This window comes from Rhinolophus sinicus, linkage group LG10 (genome assembly GCF_036562045.2).
Source record: "Rhinolophus sinicus isolate RSC01 linkage group LG10, ASM3656204v1, whole genome shotgun sequence".
Classification (NCBI taxonomy): Eukaryota; Metazoa; Chordata; class Mammalia; order Chiroptera; family Rhinolophidae; genus Rhinolophus; species Rhinolophus sinicus.
In genome coordinates, this window is record NC_133759.1 from 70,289,128 (window position 1) to 70,306,367 (window position 17,240).

The 17,240-nt window shown below is 50.5% G+C and overlaps 1 protein-coding gene across 8 annotated transcripts; it reads right to left on the reverse strand.

The window, feature by feature from the left end:
- Positions 1 to 299: 299 nt before the first annotated feature.
- Positions 300 to 17,219, reverse strand: MGAT1 (alpha-1,3-mannosyl-glycoprotein 2-beta-N-acetylglucosaminyltransferase). 8 transcript variants are annotated; one of them, XM_019716964.2, is made up of 4 exons: positions 17,085 to 17,219; positions 15,742 to 16,170; positions 8,642 to 8,838; positions 300 to 2,864 (listed from the first exon to the last, which is right to left on the reverse strand). In XM_019716964.2, the coding sequence occupies exon 4, from the start codon at positions 2,744 to 2,746 to the stop codon at positions 1,403 to 1,405; it is 1,344 nt and encodes a 447-aa protein (XP_019572523.1). In that variant the 5' UTR covers positions 2,747 to 2,864; positions 8,642 to 8,838; positions 15,742 to 16,170; positions 17,085 to 17,219; the 3' UTR covers positions 300 to 1,402. The 8 variants fall into 8 exon arrangements, with proteins under 8 accessions (XP_019572523.1, XP_019572524.1, XP_019572519.1 ...); XM_019716965.2 differs by lacking the exon at positions 8,642 to 8,838 and adding an exon at positions 13,627 to 13,703; XM_019716960.2 differs by lacking the exon at positions 8,642 to 8,838.
- Positions 17,220 to 17,240: the final 21 nt, after the last annotated feature.

The window sequence follows — 17,240 nt, forward strand, 5'->3', positions numbered from 1 at the left end:
CAAGCCCACTGGGGCTCCACAGCCTACCTCCAAATACTGGCAGTAGTGGAATGTCGTCTTGGACCTGTCCACCATCAAGCCTGGCCTTTACTTGACCCCAGGCCCCTCAGCTCTCCTGTGCCTGTCCCCTCCCCTTCCTCTTCTGGTCATCTGCTTTCCTTCCTTCAACTGATCCACTTCCTCTTGCCTATCCAGCCCCTTCCGGTGGCCCTTTTCTCTCTGTTCCTTTCTTCCTCCACCCCCCCCCCTTCCTTTTCTACCCCCTTCCTCTCTTCCAGGACACATACATACACACAGTATTTTTCAGACAATTCAGCCTTTTATTTTTGAAAATAATTCTGTAGTTTCAACTTTCTTCCATGAACTGAGGTCAGGCAAGAAACAAAAACACACACTGCTCTCCAACCCGCCATCTGCACCCTAATCTGAGCCGACACCGGGTATCTGGGGAAGAGCAGAGGCAGTCCAGCCCTCCTGTCCTGGCTGCTCCAGCTTACACTGAGAGGGCCTCCAGAAGCCACAGCCTCAGGGCGGAGCCTGTGCACCAAACCCCAGGTGAAAAGGAGCACAGGAGTTAATCTCTCTTCCACCAGGCCAGCACAGAGCCCTCCAAGAGTGACAGAGAAGGGATCAGTTTTTAGAAAACAGGATCAGGGCCAGAGTCTGTTTCTTTGAGGCAGGACGAGGGAGGGGTGCCCAGCACACTGAGGCTTCCCCACCCCATCATTCCCCCCATTGCCAGGGATGAGCTGAGGAGAGGTCTTGCTTTTCTCCTTCAACTTTTCATCTTAGAGTCATGAATTGCTAGGCTGCAGGGAGAAAAGAACTGTGAGGAGGTAAGGGATAGGGAGAGAGGGAAAGAGGAGAAATGGGCGGGAGGCATAAACCCTGACAACCTAACAGGTCCACCCAGACCCTGAAGATAAAACCCCTTTGGTTAGTCTCATTTTGGCCACAAATATGTCCCTTTCTCACATAGCCCAGCTTTCCTTCCAACTGGGGGAAAGCAGGGAAGGGCTCACACCCTGGCTGGAAGAGCCAGAACAGGGAAAAGAGGCCTGGTCAAGAGAACCGAAGTTGCCAACCTCTTTGCAAGTGCCCTAGGAGAAAACCTGGCACATGGAAGTTCATGGCTCCAACAAGCCCAAGTCTTCCCTTACCACACAGTGGTTTCCTGCTTAACACGCCCCCAACATACCCCAGAAAGGTTCACCTGATTTGACCCTCCCTTGAGAATGGGAGAATAATCTTCACCTTGCACTCGAATGCCACTCAAAAAAGGAAGACAACAAAAAAAGATAAATGGACCCAAGAAAGAAAGGATGATGGAGCCCAGGACCTGCGGTCAGTCTCAGCCGCGGACATGGCAAATACGGAGCCCAAGAGGGGCAGGCCGGTGCTGCTAATTCCAGCTAGGATCATAGCCGTCCCAGGTCTGCGGGGGCGCCAGGTGGACGCGGCGGCCCCGGAACAGGAAGCTGACGATGCCCCTGTAGCCAGCCCTGGGGACTCCCGACTTGAGGTCGTCCATGACTCCCAGGGCCTTGGCGAAGGCTTTGAAGCTGTCCCTGCTCGTGTACTGCACCCGCACCTCCCCCAGATCGTTCCGCTCACTGGTCCTCACTTTCTCCACCTGCAGCAGGGGGGCGCTGTAGACGCGGGCAAGGAAGTCCCTGTCGTAGGCCTCCCGCCGCAGGTAGGACAGGTCCAGCTGGGTGAAGGGCACGAAGTGCTGGTTCAGCTTGATGAACTTGAGGTGCTGGTCAAAGAACTGCCCGTGGCTCACACCCTTGCGGCCAAAGGTCATCGTTCTGGAGATCTCGGGCCGCAGGCAGGCCCGGCCCTGCCTTTGCTCTGGCCGCCGCATCCAGTCGTCCCAGAAGGCCTTGGGCCACTTGGGCTCCAGCTCGGCCCACAGCTCGGCCAAAAGCAGCCAGCCCAGGCCGGGGAAAAAGTCGGTGCGGTAGAGCAGCTCAGGCTTGCTCGAGTCCACCATCTGCTCCTTGCCGTTGTCATTCCAGGCAGACACGCACCAGAGGGAGGGGTCAGCCCTCAGCAGCGGGTACGTGGCCTGGAAGTACTCAAAGAAGTCCGGGGCCACCTCCAGGTCGTCCTCCACCACCACGGCCGCGGGGAACTTGAACCTGTGGAAGACCTGGCCCAGCGCCCAGCGGTAGTGGCGCGCGATCTTGTAGTAGCCCTGGAACTTGCGGTGGTCGGGCGGCACTGCGATGGTGCTCAGGTCGGGCTGCCGGATGTGTGTAACGGCGCTGCCATAGGAGGTGATGACCTGAGCCGTCTCCTCGTGCCCGCAGTCCTGGCTGACGATGATGGGGAAGCGCTCAGCCGAGGGCCGATAGTGCAGCAGCTTGTCTAGGCAACGCCGGACAGTGCTGCGGTCACAGGCGATGACCAGGATGGGGATCACAGCCGGCGACAACGTCGCAGGCCCATGTGGCGGCGCCGGCGGAACCGCAGTGGGCGTCCTCCGCCCCTGGCTCCACCTCGCATGATGCTCCTTGATCTGCTCCAAGAGCCCCCGCTGCCGCTCCAGCTCCACCTCGGCATCCTGGGCCAAGCGGATCACCTCACGGGTGAGCCCTGCAGGGTCATCATCCAGAGCACTGTCTGAGGGCAGCCTGCCGGGCGCAGGGCGCGTCCAGAAGAAGAGGAGCAGCAGGACGTTCCAGGCCACAAACAGGATGGCGCCCCACAGCACAAGCCCTGCAGACTGCTTCTTCAGCATCCTGGCCCCCACGGGGGAGGCACAATGGGGCTCTAAGTTGCCCTCACTAGCTGGGTTCACTCCCCACAGTTCTAGGGAGCTGTCCTCTGGGTTTTGGAATTAGGAAGCAGCCATGCACCTGAAGAGAGGAGAGGAGAAAAGCAGCGATCACAAAAAAATGGGGCACCCTGGGGTGGGGGTAGGAGTTGGGGTGGGGAGAGGGATTCCAGAAATAGGTGAAAAGTGCTGAAGGCCAGGAGGTAACTCCAGGGCTCTTTTAGAAAAGAGCTGCCTGTCCCCGGAACGTCGATCTGAGTGGGAGAATAGGACATGCTCCCTGACTCCAAAATGAGTTCATGAGTTCATGTGTTTGAAGGGGAAGGAGAGTGATGTTGGTGGAAGAGAAAGAGCAAAGGAACCCCACCTTCCCCTCCCTACCTGACATATTTAATTTCCTATCTTCTACCTAGAGCTTAGGATGAGACCATCTGCCTCCCATTCCTCAAAGCAAATTGCCCAAAGATTACTGATCTAAAAAGTCAAATATCGTACCTCAGGGCTAAAGCCAGCAGCTTACCCAATAAGGAAGCACCAGAGGCATTCCCACAACAGTCAGGAGCAAAGCCAAGCCGCCCAGCTACACGGTTAACATTCTGTTGAAGGATCAGCCCGGGCAATTGGAATACAGAACACAATTAAAGGCACAAGAAGTGGAAAAGAAACAAACTACCTCTATTTGCTGATGCTGTGAGAATACTAAGGAAAACTAAGAGAATCAATGATAAAACCAACCCAATCAAAAAACTGAGCAAGGTACCAAATATAAAAATTAACATGCAAAAATACCCATCATACCCACAAATAATAACTCATTAAAAAAAATAATGGATGAAAAAACCCTATTTTTCAGAAGCCATGAAAATGATAAACTATATAGGAATAAACTATACAGGAAGAAATATTCAAAACCTCTATATAAACAAAACTATAATTCCTGAAAGACACAAAAGACTTAAATCCCTTGTTCTTGCTTAGGACATCTCAGTATCATCAAAAATCTCAATAAAAATACTTTTTTATGGAGCTACACAAATTGACACTAAAGTTGAAAACATAGTGTCATGAAACAACAGACATGAAACCAAACATGCAAAAACATCTAGGAAAATAATGAAAAGCTGAGAAGAGATTTTACCAGATTTTAAATTCTATATATTACAAAGCCTCTATAATTAAAACTATATGGTGCCGATATGTAAACAGATCACGCAATGGATTAAAGTTTAAACTCCAGAAATAGCCCCAACTACACATAGAAATCTTAGGTATGATAAAGGTGATATTTAGAAATCCTGGGGCAAAATGTGGTCTTACTAATAGTATTGTTAACAATTATATAGCTATTTGGAATAAATAAACTTAGATGTGTATGCCAAGAATAATTTCCAAGTGGATCAGAGATCTAAATATAAAAATCTATACAAGTACTAGAAGAAAACATGGGTCAATTCCTCTATAACCTGGATATAAGAAAAGGCTTTCAGAGTATAATTCAAAATCCTGATGCAATAATAAATAAAGTACTTTTGCATGGCTAAAAACACCATAAGCCAGGTAAAAAGACAAATGAAACTGGGAGAGAATATTTGCAACATATGTGTACGTCACAAATAAAGAGCCAATACCTTAGTAGACAAAGCACTTCCTAAAAACTAAGGGGGAAAAAGGCCAAAAATCCTCAAAATGGTTCAGAACAAAAATATCATATATATATATATATAGAGAGAGAGAGAGAGAGACAGAGAAAGAAAGAGAGAATGGAGCAAAATATTAACAATAAGTGAATAAAGGGAATATGTGTGTCCTTATACCATTTTGATTCTTGCAATTTTTTTGTAAGTGTGAAATTATTTCCAAATGAAGTTTCTTAAAAATCAAATATAGGGAATGGCCCACTAGCTTTGTCCATCAATATGGCCCCAGCTGGGCAGATCAGTTAAGGGCAATGGGACAATCCTGTTGTCCTGAATTCTTCAACTACTCAATGACATGCATGATACACCTGCTGCCTGCCAGGTTCTGAGAAGGGACTTGAGACACATGCCCAACAAGAAAAAAGCATGGTCCCACCAATCCCCTCACTCTGCCAGACCTACGACAGACACCCTCCAATTCCTAGACAGCTGTCATTCCTGACCACATGACTCTCCCCCTGCCCTTCCTGCCTCTGGTCTCAGCCCTTCATACCCCAAAACTGCAGGTATATGCCCTCCTGTGCCAGCTGCTCTGCCAGCTGCCCTCTGTCTTACACAGCCCAGTTCTCTAATCCCAGCCAAAACCTTGGTCCTAGATGTCATCTCTGCGCCCCTGGGCTCTCAGGCAGACAGATACAGTATCAAAGGGGCTGACTCTGAAGGGCCTCTACAGGGACCTGGATTCTGTCTACCTCCTGCGGAGACTCCCCCAGTGCCTGCCAGCACAACCACCACCGGCTGTCCTACCGGAAGCCATCTCCCCACAACTCCACAGCACCAGTTTTCTCAGAAACCTCAAGTCTGCTTCGGTTTTACTGTGCCGTTAACTTCCCATTGTATCAGCAATTGTAAACCAATCAGGGTTTCTTAGAAGGGGTAGACACACAGATTTCCAGTTACTTCCTCACACCCCCTTGGCATGTGGTCAAGATTGGAACATTCCCTCCAATCTCCTCGCCAGGATTCTCTATCCCCAACTTCTTGCCTCCTAACTGACTGGGCAGGAAAGAGTCTTCAGATAAAGGGATGGGGGAAAGACCCTAGAGCCTAAACTCCATTAGCGGAAGGGCTGACCTCAAGGCTGGAGGAGCAGGCCTGCCTGACTTGTCAGTGAGCCACCTTAGACCAGCAAGCTGTCAAAAGCTGCTGGCAAAACCCAAGGGATCACATCCTTGCAGATGACTGGTGAGAGCCTTCACTTTTCTGCAGATATTAAAATTAGGTGGCCCACACCCACTACCAAAGGAAAGACCTCCCCTCCACCCTTCTAAGCCATGCAGATCGGAGCAATCTTCTGAAGGCCCCTCAGCAGACTGGATTTTCAGCAAGTCTGCAAACATGAAAGCAGCCGGATGGCCCACAGGAAACAGCTGCCCCAGTCCGGCCAGGCCTCCACCTCCGCCCTTCTTCTCCAGCCCATGACCCTCTTCTTTAACTTCACAAACAGAACTTGTTCCTCCTTCCATAAAAGAACACAACATGCCTATTCCCGGGGGCCCCCAGCTTCTCCATCTAGACTCCTCCAGAGTCCCAGTCCCAGTTTCCTACTGCTGGTCCACGTATTCTCCAGAGCAAGCTCCCCCACTCTGTCTGGAAGTTGTGTTGTATGCACACACGAGTGCACACACGTGAGCACACACACTCTCCAGCAGCTGGCTGTGCCCCGAGGGGTGAGCAAGCCCAGCAGGTCAGCCTTTTGGCCAGCGGAGACCACACAGTCCTCCAGGAGGCACTGCTCTGAGGCCTCCCATCAGGAGGATACAGGAGTAACAGGCAAGCTGGACGGCCTGGGGCAATGCTTAGCATGGGTCTTCACATTTGAGACTCAATTTTTCTTACCTCTAAGGTGGAAACCCTAACAGAATACCTTGTTGGGTTGCTGTGAGGATTGGGTGAGGTAATCCCATCAGGTGTTTAGAACAGTGGCCCGCACGTGACAACATAAATGCTAGCCAGTCACTCGTTTGTCCCCTCTCTGCTAGCTTCCTTCCAGGTCCCAAACACCCGAGCCCACCTCAGGGCCTTTGCATGTACCTGTATGCCAGACCAGCTCTTCCCGGTCGTCTTTACCTGGTACGCTCTGACTCATGTGTCCACCAGGACAGCTCCCTGATGTCTTAGGACCGACCAAGTGAGGTCCATTCCCCTTCACAACCATCAGCACCAGCTCAACATCTGTCAGATCTCCTCTCGGACACAAGTTACTTGAGGATGGGGACCAGCTCCCCCAGTGAGCCGAGCTGCTGTGCTGGAATCCTCAAGATTCAAGAGATTTGCCTGTGACCTAAAAGCTGGCTTCAGTGTGGGTACTAAACATCCACAGGCCCTTAACTGCAATTCCCAAGTCCAAAAAGCGCTGACCAACAGAAGTTTTCTACACTAGTTAGGCAGTAAAACCTGACAACCTCATTTGGTGAAATCCGATCTAATGTGAGCTTATTTATAATCTTTATGTAACCCACTTAGTACGACTATTCACACATTTTGCTACAGAAATGAGTATGTTGGATTATGGTGTGCTGCTCTAGACCTTACACTACATCATAAATGTACCAGATCAGCTTTTTAAAATCCAAAAAATTGTAAATTCTGAAACATGCAGCTCTAGGAATTTCAAAATTATGAAAATGAAAGTAACAGTTCCTCACTCACAGCCATCGTCCCATTTCAAGCCCTGAAACCCTTCCACCTGAACTCTCTTCCCTTATTAGAAAATATTATTTTAAGCCTGACGTGTTGACAGAGCCTCTCCGCTGCCTACCAGTCACTCATCTTGCTTCCCTCTAAGCAACCTTTCTAAGAGCAACAGAGCACCCTTCTTATAGTGCAAGCCTGGTCACAACATAACGTACCTTACAAACTGCAAGGCAGCCTCTGCCCACAGAATAAAACTCAAACTCATTACTCTGCCTTCACAACACACTGACTCAAACGTCCATTTTCAACCTCACCTCCAACCACCACCCCCTGGACCCCACACTCCGGCCTCAGCAGGCTACTGACTTATTTCCCTCATAAGTACACTTGTATGCTGTTGTATCTTTGCTCTGGCTGGTCCCTTATCCTGAAATATCATCCACAGCCCCATGTGCAAGCACTCACACATCCTTTAGAGCCCAGTTCAGGCTAGTCCTGTGACATCACAGGCAGAGCCAGGCCTTCCCATGACTACGCTCTCTCCATACGTCATCTTTCCTCTCCGTGCTGTAACAGACTCTGTGGCTGTGCCTTACCTGCCTCTCACCTTACTCCTCAGGAAAAAGGATCTATGACCGTGAAGCCCACCACAGTGCTTGGTACATGTATGAGATTCAAGTGGTCAAGGGAGGACTGCTTGCATTATTGACTAAATCAGGGTGACACAAGACCTCTTCCAAAGACGCCCTCTACATATAGCGTCCCCATGCTCATCTTACAAAGTGACAATGGCAGTCCTCCCTCCAGAAGTGGGGGAGGTGGGATCTGTGTTCCCTCTCCTGCATGAAAGGCAATACAGTTTCCATCTGGTGCTCCAGGGACAGTTGCTCTTGGAACCCAGCCACCAAGGTAAGAGGAAGCCCAGGTCACCCAGGCAGGACACCTACAGGTATTCCAGCTGACAAGGCCAGCCACAGTCCCAGCTGATAGCCAGCATCAACCATTATACATAGAGGCCACCTTCTAGATGATCCCAACCCGCTACATCTGACTGCAACCACACAAAAGACCAGGAAGGAGCAAGAACCACATAGCTGAGGTAGGAATGAAATGTTCTGTTGTTTTAAGCCACTAAGTTTTGGGGTGATTTGTTATGCAGCAATAAGTATCCTAAACAATGAGTAAAACGAATGTAAGCAGGCTTCACAAGCAGGCCAGAGTTCGTCCTGCCCTCTGTGCTCAGGCCCCACGTCCAAACTCTGAGGGCCAGTGTCTACTCACCTAGTCCTTATGAGGTATCTATTGCTGAATAATGAAACACTCAACGGCTTAAGACAATAGCAATCATGTATCCTTCTCAGTTCCATGGGTCAGGAATTTGGACAGTGGAGCACAGAGAGAAGAACTGCCTCTGCTCCACATCTGAGACCTCAGCTGGAAGACTCGAAAGCTGGGGGATGGACTCCCCTAAAGGCTCATTCTCTCACCGTCTGAAGGCTGACGTTGGTGCTGGCTGAGACGTTACCTGGAGTGCTGGCTGGAACACCTTCCACATGACCTCTCCATGTGACCTGGGCTTCCTCTGAACATGATGGCTGGGTTCCAAAGGTGCGTGTCCCAAGAAAGAGAGCAAGCCAGGTGAAGCTGTATCCTTTTGATGATCCAGTCTTGGATCTCTTCTGCCTTACTCACAGGTCAGGGGTATCCCAAGTCCCTGCCCACCTTCAAGGGGAGAAAATCACAAACCTAGCCACGGGTGGGAGGAGGACAATGTCCACTTGTAAAAACATGTGGAATGGGATATTTATGGGCATGCCCGTTTTGGGAAAACACAACCTGCCACACCTTCCTTTCCTAATACAGATCAATAGTCCCCAACCCTGACCTGAGTCCTGATGTTCCGTTATTAATGACATTTGTCTGCAAGGCACAGACTCAAAACTGGTTTTGATTTGCTAGAGTTTTCACGACTTCTTTAGGGAAGTGACACACAGCTGGTCTACAACATCAAGTACAAAGACACCTGCCCCGTGGTGGGAGCCTTTTTAGTATATGTAACCCTCAGCCAAAACCCAGGAGGCTCTGGTCAGGTCCCACCAACCCCAATGGGTCTGTTTCTTCATCTGAAGCCCAGGAGCTGTGAGATCCTTTCTAACACTCTGATTCCATGGTATTCTCCAGCCAGTCCCCTCTCTCTGGAAAAAATGTTTCCTAAACAACAACAGAACACCAGACAGTCAACTTCCTATGGTGAGCAATAATGGATAATTCATATTTAGCTTTTTAAAAAGTATGGGAATTAAAGGAATATTGACAGACTTTCCCTTCTATATATCTGCCTTGCTTAGTATGTTAAAAAGCATTGCCTAACATACCCACAAAGTATAGAACACGACACAGATAATGGAGACTTAACTGAATTACTTTCTCATTCATTAGTTAGACCTCGGCTAGACTCTTGTATCATGTACCGGGCTCCATAATTTCAGGAGGATGGAAGAACTGAAAGGGTGTCAGAGAAGATACACTAAATAATTGAAGTGCTTAGAGAATAAGACCTAGGAGGGAAGGGGTGCAGGTTATTCATCCTGGAAAAGAAAAGGCAAGTATGATGCTAGCGCAGCAAAAGCATGAAAGCCTGGGATTCAGGCAATCCAGCACCAGCAAACCAGGTAACCTTGGGGCAAGTCACCTGACCCGCTTAAGCCTTGGTTCCCTCATTTGAACAGGGAGAGGGCTCATTTGGATCATCTTCATCTCTGATGATGAAAAGGATAGTGATAATGTCTCCATTGTCCCAAACAGGAAACGAATTTAACCTGTCACATACGTCACTGAGATGAGATACACTACAATGCTGTCTGACCCAACACAGAAGCCGGGATCCAGGAGAGCTTCATGCTCTCTCCAGTAATGGGGTAATTCTCGGTGGGAGGCAGATCCCGGAGGATGTGATGAGTATCTAAGAGAAAAGGCTACATGTTCTGAAAAGCATTATAAACGACAAAAAACAAAGTTGGATAACACCTCTGGCAGCGATGTTCTGAAGCAAAGACTAATTAAACACGCCCAAGGGGCAAGGGTTAACCGAGGTGGAGCCTCACCCCGGGGCTCACTGTGCCTTGGAGACAAACCAGCCCGCCACTGTCCCTCTGCTCCAGGGTTTACAAGATGGGGCCCTTGCAAGTCTCAGGGCTCCCTACAATACATATGTCAGCAAACAGGTAGAAAAGTTTTCTTGCTGATTTACATATTTCTACATTGAATCAATTCTTCCTTACGGCTGAATAGAAAGAACCCTTAGTAACTCGCGGAAAAGACGCCGGGGTGGGGTTTGGGGAAAGGCCACCTCCCATTCCGGCTCCCCAGCCCTCTCCTCTCCATCGACCCCACCTCCTCCGGCCCGCACCCACAGACGCCCTGAGGCCGAGTTTCACAACTGCCTCGCCTCCCCTCCCCGCGAAGCCCGCCCTTCTTCCAAGGGCTGGAGGCCCGGGATTCCCAAAGCGGAACGCAGAACGCGACTTCCCGGCTCGGTAGGGGGCGGCGGCCGGGACCCGGGCCAGGCCCCTCTGGCTGGGGCTATCGTGGGGGCACGAAGGGCTCGGAAAGGGGCAGCTGCTAAAGACGGGACCCGAGCCCTGGAGCGCCCTCTTCACTCCCGCAAGAGCCTCCCTTAGTCCAACCTCCGTCGCCTCCCGGGGACAAGTACCCTAGGTGACGGACGCCAGCGTCCCCGGGCCTCTACTCACCAGATCCTCCCAACTTCCCGACTCTGAACTTGCCAGGCGCCGAGGCGCGAAGAGCGAGCCTGGAGCCTCCGCGAGTCCCTGGCGCTCGTGCGGCTACCGGCGCCTTCCGCCTGGCAGAGGCCGGGCCGCCAGGCGGGCAACGTGGCCCTCCCCAGGAGGGCGGGGCCGGCAGGGGCGGGGCCGGCGGGAGGCGGGGCCGGCCGCCCCTACTGGCCCTGGGCCCCTCCCTCCAGGCCCCGCCTCCTCGCCCAGACTTCACAATCACCCGCCGTCCCGACAGCCCAAGTTTTCCCGGGTCTCCAACTTTGGGAGATGCTATGGAGGCAGCTGTTACTATTGGGCCCTTTCCTGCTTCCAGTTGCACTGCTCGGGTCGACACCCGACCCCACCCACCCCTCAACCCCTTGAGCCCAGACTTCTCTGCTGGTGCAGAGATGTGAGAACAGGAACCAAGACGCCAAAAGGGAAGCTGGGGGAAACACCTGCTGCCAAAAGCAGCAGAAAGGCAGCTGTGGTTTCTTCTTTTTTTCCTTTGGGGGTGAGGAACGAGAGCTGTTAACTCTGAGTGAAAGACCTGTCCCCAGAGTAGAACCACTGTACCTCAGGAGAAAAACTCAATCACAGGCTTTTGTGGCAGCTCTATGAAAGGGGATGGGGACAGAATCTGGAAAAGTCTGATCTAACCCTGAGAAGTGGGGGTTGGGAGCTGAGGACTACTGGCTGCTCTGCAAATGACTTTCCACAGAAGGACTGAGTCCAGGGCCAACCCTACATGTGCTCAGGACACTCTACTGGCACCAGACCCTTGGCCACGCTCCTCCCTCCCCAGTGTTGCAGAGCAGCACAGGTCAGAACTTTGTGATGTGTGGTTACTGACTTCGCTCACTTGTTTCTATAAGAAACCAGCAGTTACACAGGGTACTAAAGAAACAAAAGGTAGGGTATGCCCTAAGGCCCCTGCCTGGATGTGAGTGCTAAAACAATTGCACAGGAGCCTCCACAAGCCAGACCCCACCCTCAGCCTCTCCTTTAACCCTCCTAGCAGGTCTGCAGAGTATGCATTGTCATCCTGGTCTACAGATGAGGAGTTTGAGACTAAGGGTAAGTGCCAACTGCTGAAGGTCACAAGACCTAGCGGAGAGTACAGCCCGGTTTTAGATCCAGGCACTCTTGCCTCCAAAGCTAGTGTTAACCCCCTCCCCTCATGCACCCTGGAATGCAGGGGCCCTCTGAGATGTCTGTGTGTCCAGCACGACAGGTGCAGAGTGGGGCAGCAAGGGAATCTTGGTAGAAGCAGATGGAGCTCAGCCCTGAAGAAGTAGAGTGAGAGAAGAGCTGACACATCAGGGAGGCTGGACTGTGTCTTTGTCTGTCCAAGGTCTGTAGCTTAGCTGATTGCGTGGACTGGCAGGAAATGCGAGCCCACGCTCACGTGCCAGCCAGTGGCCAGTGCCTGCACCTTTGCCCTCTAAGCTTTTCCTCATGTAGGGGATGTGGAAGGCCTACATACTCACATTCCATGTCAAGACTAGAGGGAAAATGATAAAGTTCCTAAAAGTGTAAAAAGTTGGGAAACAATCATTTGTAGATCCACGATATCAGAAGCTAAAATCACTTTTCCGGACAAAGGACAGTGGGATGCTGAAAAGTGGGGAGACCAACCAGCCCATGAGGGTGTCAGATTCCCACCTCTAACAATAATTCTTCTCCATCTAAGGCAGTTCAATGTGGAACAAGATGGAGGACTGTCTGTCCACCATAACTCATATCTCATTATGACAGTCCTTTGTTTAAATTCCAAGGCTCACAGTCAGACCGACAAGTACAAATTCACCAACTACAAGAGGACTATCCCAAGAAGAAAAGGTCTGGTTAGAGAATTGGGATGGGCTGAATTTTTGGATGGAAGCAAGAGAAAACATTTGGTCTGAGAGGCAAGAAGCCAGGGTGATAAGTGCCAAATTGACCTGGGAAGAAAAGAGGCCCTATAATCTCTGGATGGAGGTTTCGTGGGGAGAGGTTATGGGGGAAGAAGGGCCAAAGAAACAAGGAGCCTGATTCTGGATGCAACTCAGATTGGACTGTGTGAATATGGAAGAAACAGGAAGATCTGATTACAGGATAGATAGAACAGAAGGGGCAATACTGTATCCTGCCTACCCCCCATCACTTCCAGAAGAAGACCAGAGAGATAAGGAGAAGGAAGTGAAAATTGTTGCAGGAAACTGCCCTCCCATATACCACGCCCAAGATAACTTGAATTTTTTTTACAATTTAGAAAGAGTTCATGCTCTGAACATAAGACAGACCTTGGATTGAGACCATGAGAAGTAAAAGCAATATTTTAAATCAATGTTGTGTCTATTTTCCCCCTTCCCTCCTCCCAACGTCCCCATTCCCCATGGAGACCTAGAAACTCAGCTCAACAAGATCAAAGAAAGGAGAAAAGATTAACACAATAATTACTGAGCAATGTGTGTGAAGTGGAACTTTTGGTTAGCCACCTACAATTCCTTTTGGAAGAGAGAGGGGTGTAAGTAAGTTTAGTTGAAACACACACAACATTTGGTCAAGCCTGTCCTGGCTAAGTCACCTGAGCATCCTGGTGACCCTGTGCGAAAGTGTCCATGTGACAGGGCTGATGGCTCTCTTGAGAGGACTGTCTTGTGGAAGGGTCAGGCGGAGGGCAGGACTAGCGCTTCTGGTGAAATGGCAGGGGAGAGGAATTCTGGCTCACTCCAAGTAGGAAATGTTTTACCAGAGGCTGTCTGACAGGGCACTGAGTTCCCCTCCCTGGAGATTTGCAGCAGAATCGAGACGGCAGCAGGTCCGAAGCTATAGAAGCAGCATAGCACTGAGCAGGCAATCATAGGCCTGACCGTCCACACTCAAGCCAGCCCTTCCTGCTAAGGGCTTCTGTAGCTTCCCCTCACCTATCAAACTGGGGAAATAATCCCTCTCGCTCCTCCTCAGAATAATGTGGTGACAAAAACTGACAACACAACAGCCTGGACACTTCACATAATATAAGCACTATACAAATATAGCACAACTCCGTGGTACTTAAAAGTGTTTTGAAGCACTCACAGGTCTCCCAGGTAGGATGAGGGCTGCAGTGTCATCCTAGGACCACATATACCTGAAGGACTGCTGTGATCCCGGTGCCTAAGCAACAACTGGCACCAGGAATTACTGGGCGAAGCTGGGAGAGGTGACATGCCCTTCCTGAAATCTGGAACTACTAAAGTAAAAGCCTGGCCTCAAGGGGACTGCCCCCACCCATCAGACCAAAGGAGAAGGAACAGCTCAGGACCTGTGACTCTACCCAAACCTGCCTGCCCAACCTTCAGGCCACTGGGGGGACTCAGGGATTCCTATGACAAAGAAGAAAAGGGGGGGGGGGAGAAACTGAGTCCTAAATACATGATTTTCAGCTTGCAAATGACCTTAGTTATTGCTGCCAGCCCCCAATGAATGTGAGGCCCAGATGTTTACCCAGCTAGTGAAAGGCAAAGAGATGCCAGAAGCCAAGCGTCCTGCTCCTCACCCAGGTCACATACCCCACTGTCTATCAAAATTTCCAACACCTCTCCTTTCTCCCAACACCTTCTCCTGTGTTGTCACTGAGAAAAGCAGGCATCTGGGCACAGGTAAACTGGAGTTCCAGGAAGGAATGGGCAGGAGGTAGGAAGGTAACTCTGAGCAACAGGTCTTCTTTAAGGGGGAACAGAGTCTATGAAAATATAAAGGGCTAAGAGATGGTAGTCTGAAAAAACTGTCATCTTAAAGAGCAAAAGAGGAGACTAGGATATAGCACAGGAAGGAAAGCTCCAGCACTCACTCCAAAAAATGGAGCTTCATCTCCTAACCAGACACTCGACCCTTGAGCCTTTGAGCCTTTGATTTTCCTCCACACTCTGGAAGACTCTTGCCACGCTGACTGGAGAGCCCTGAGAGCGAGAATCCCTCAGTCTAAGTCCTCTTTGGACCCATATACCTTTCCACAACTTGATCCCAGGTACTGTTTAATTGCATCAGGATGAGACAAATGCAGGGCAGGCTTTAATTAAGGCCATTCAAGGTTTTGCCAGCACAGTAATTCAATGAAAAAACAGAGCTTTTCTCTATGTAACAATTATATGAGCACATCAAGCAATGTCAGTGTTACTGTTTTATACATACACAACCCTGGACACTTTTCGAAATCTATCATTTCCTTTGCCCTTTGTGATAACCTGTGAAGGACCTGGAAAGCTAGTTATCCCCATGTTACAGGTGAAGAGAACATGGCAGAGATTAACCAATGTATACTAAGAAAGTAAGAGTTAGAACATAAATCCTACTAATGCCCAATTCTGTTTTCTACTCCTCTGCTCTTCCCATGAGGTCTCATGGTCTAAGCTTCCTTTTAGGAGGAGAGGCAACTTAGGAGGTTATCTAGACCACCCTCCTTAAGGCAGTTCTACTCAGCTCCTCAAAACACAACAGCCTGCCTCTGGCTGGGGTTATCCATTCCAGTGTCTTAGTTTAGCTCCACTGACTTGGAATCCTATTACCTCACTGTTAGAAAGGCCCTTAAGGCAATCTAATCCAACCTCTTTTCAGAGGGCTGAATTCTTTTCATGTTCTCCTTGGCCTAACCTCACAAACTGCCACTGCTCGCTACCAGGTCCCCCTTCCTGGGTGAGGAGTAGCTAGGAACAAGTCTGCACAAGGAGAAGGTGAAGGATTGATGAAGCTTCCTGTGTACCCATCAGGGTAAGGGTTCTCATCAGGGTACTCCTGAACGGCAGTATCCCCACACTTGCCCCACTCAACACTTTCTGCATAGGAGCAGCAAGACACCAAGTGGGAAATGAGACAGGAACCTTACCTTTCTTCTCTTCTCTCAGCTGCTCCCCTGAGATCATCAAACCCCCATCCAGTACACCATTTCCAAAATTGAGAATCCCAAATCAGAGACACCAAACAAAGTGCAGCTTCTCTCCTCTTATCCAGGTCCAAAGTCCATGGCTGAGTGGACTGAGGGGGAGGAGTCTGGGGGGGAAGGGGTATGTCCAGGCCCCTCCCCCCCCACTGCAGGCTTCAGTGTCCCCCCCAGGGGTCTGTTACATCCCTTCATTCAGCTGGCTTATTAAGCCCAGAGTCTGGTGTTGGGTGGGTCCCAGGTACTATCTCATCTCTTGCTCAGGAAGGGGAAGTCATCCACTGTGAGGACTGGCTCTGTTGTCTTCTGCGGGGCTCATGAGAAGAAACAGGCCTGAGAACCCGCATGGCCCAGGAGGCTGATTTCTGTGTTAACCTGTGGAATATTTCAACATTATGGCACTCTCTATTATATACTCAAATGGATTCCTAAGACCCCCTATCTAAATTAGACCCCTTTACTATGCTCTATCATGCAAAATCCTTCCTTAAACAACTCCACAAAGTTATACAAAGTACCTGTTTCACTCATATACTGCCCTCCCAAAACACAGCCACCTCATCAATATGTATATACATACATGGGTCAGGATAAAGGAATGATTGCATCTATTCCCACAACAGAAAAGTAACCAAAAGCACTGACGGTGTGTGAAGACTGTCTTCTAAGAAATGTGGAAAAGAACATCCTCCTCCGGTCCTCTTGTCTTGTTAGTGCCACACACTAATCGCCCTACGTCTCCCAAGCTTCTTAGGGTGGGCAATGTTATAATCGTCTACCTCTCCCCAACGGAGCTAAACCCATTCCAAACCTAGATGTTGGCACCTTCCACATGCATTCTTTGCTCCATTCCTTTCACCTCCCCCTCAGCTTCCAAAACTGTGCCAGAGATGTAATTCCTAATCGTTGTCAAACTCCTTCCCCGGGGCCACTCCCGAGAACACGCTCCTGGAATGTCTGAGGCCCGAGTCCTGCCTGCAGTAGCCCCACAGTGTTCCAGTCCCTCAGTCCGGGAGTCCAGCCCTGTCACCCCCGCTTCTAACTTTATTACTCAACACACACACACACACACACACACACACACACACACACACACACTTCCTGTAGGGGCGTGGCGTCCGCATGACACCCCTTCCACCCCCCGCCAAGAATTTAACTCCTCCCACCTTTCTCGGAAATGCAGTCATCTGTGTTCACCGGGGAAGGGGGTGACAGCGACTCTTCCTAGACTCTGACTCCCACTCCTCCGCCGCCCGGACAACCCTCGCCCAATCTGCCCGGGTATTTACCTGGGTTCCGCTCGCCCAGTCTCGGATGGGAGTCGCCGCGCGCCCCCGGCCGGAGTCCAGGCCCCAGGCCGGGTCCCCACTGCTGGCCCAGGCCCCACCCCCTCGACCCCCGGCGGCCCGGCCCTCCCCTCGCGCTCCTTCCCCCCACCATCCACA

Coding starts and splice junctions, on each gene's coding strand:
- MGAT1 (XM_019716960.2), bottom strand. CDS start 2,746: ATGCTGAAGAAGCAGTCTGCAGGGCTTGTGCTGTGGGGCGCCATCCTG.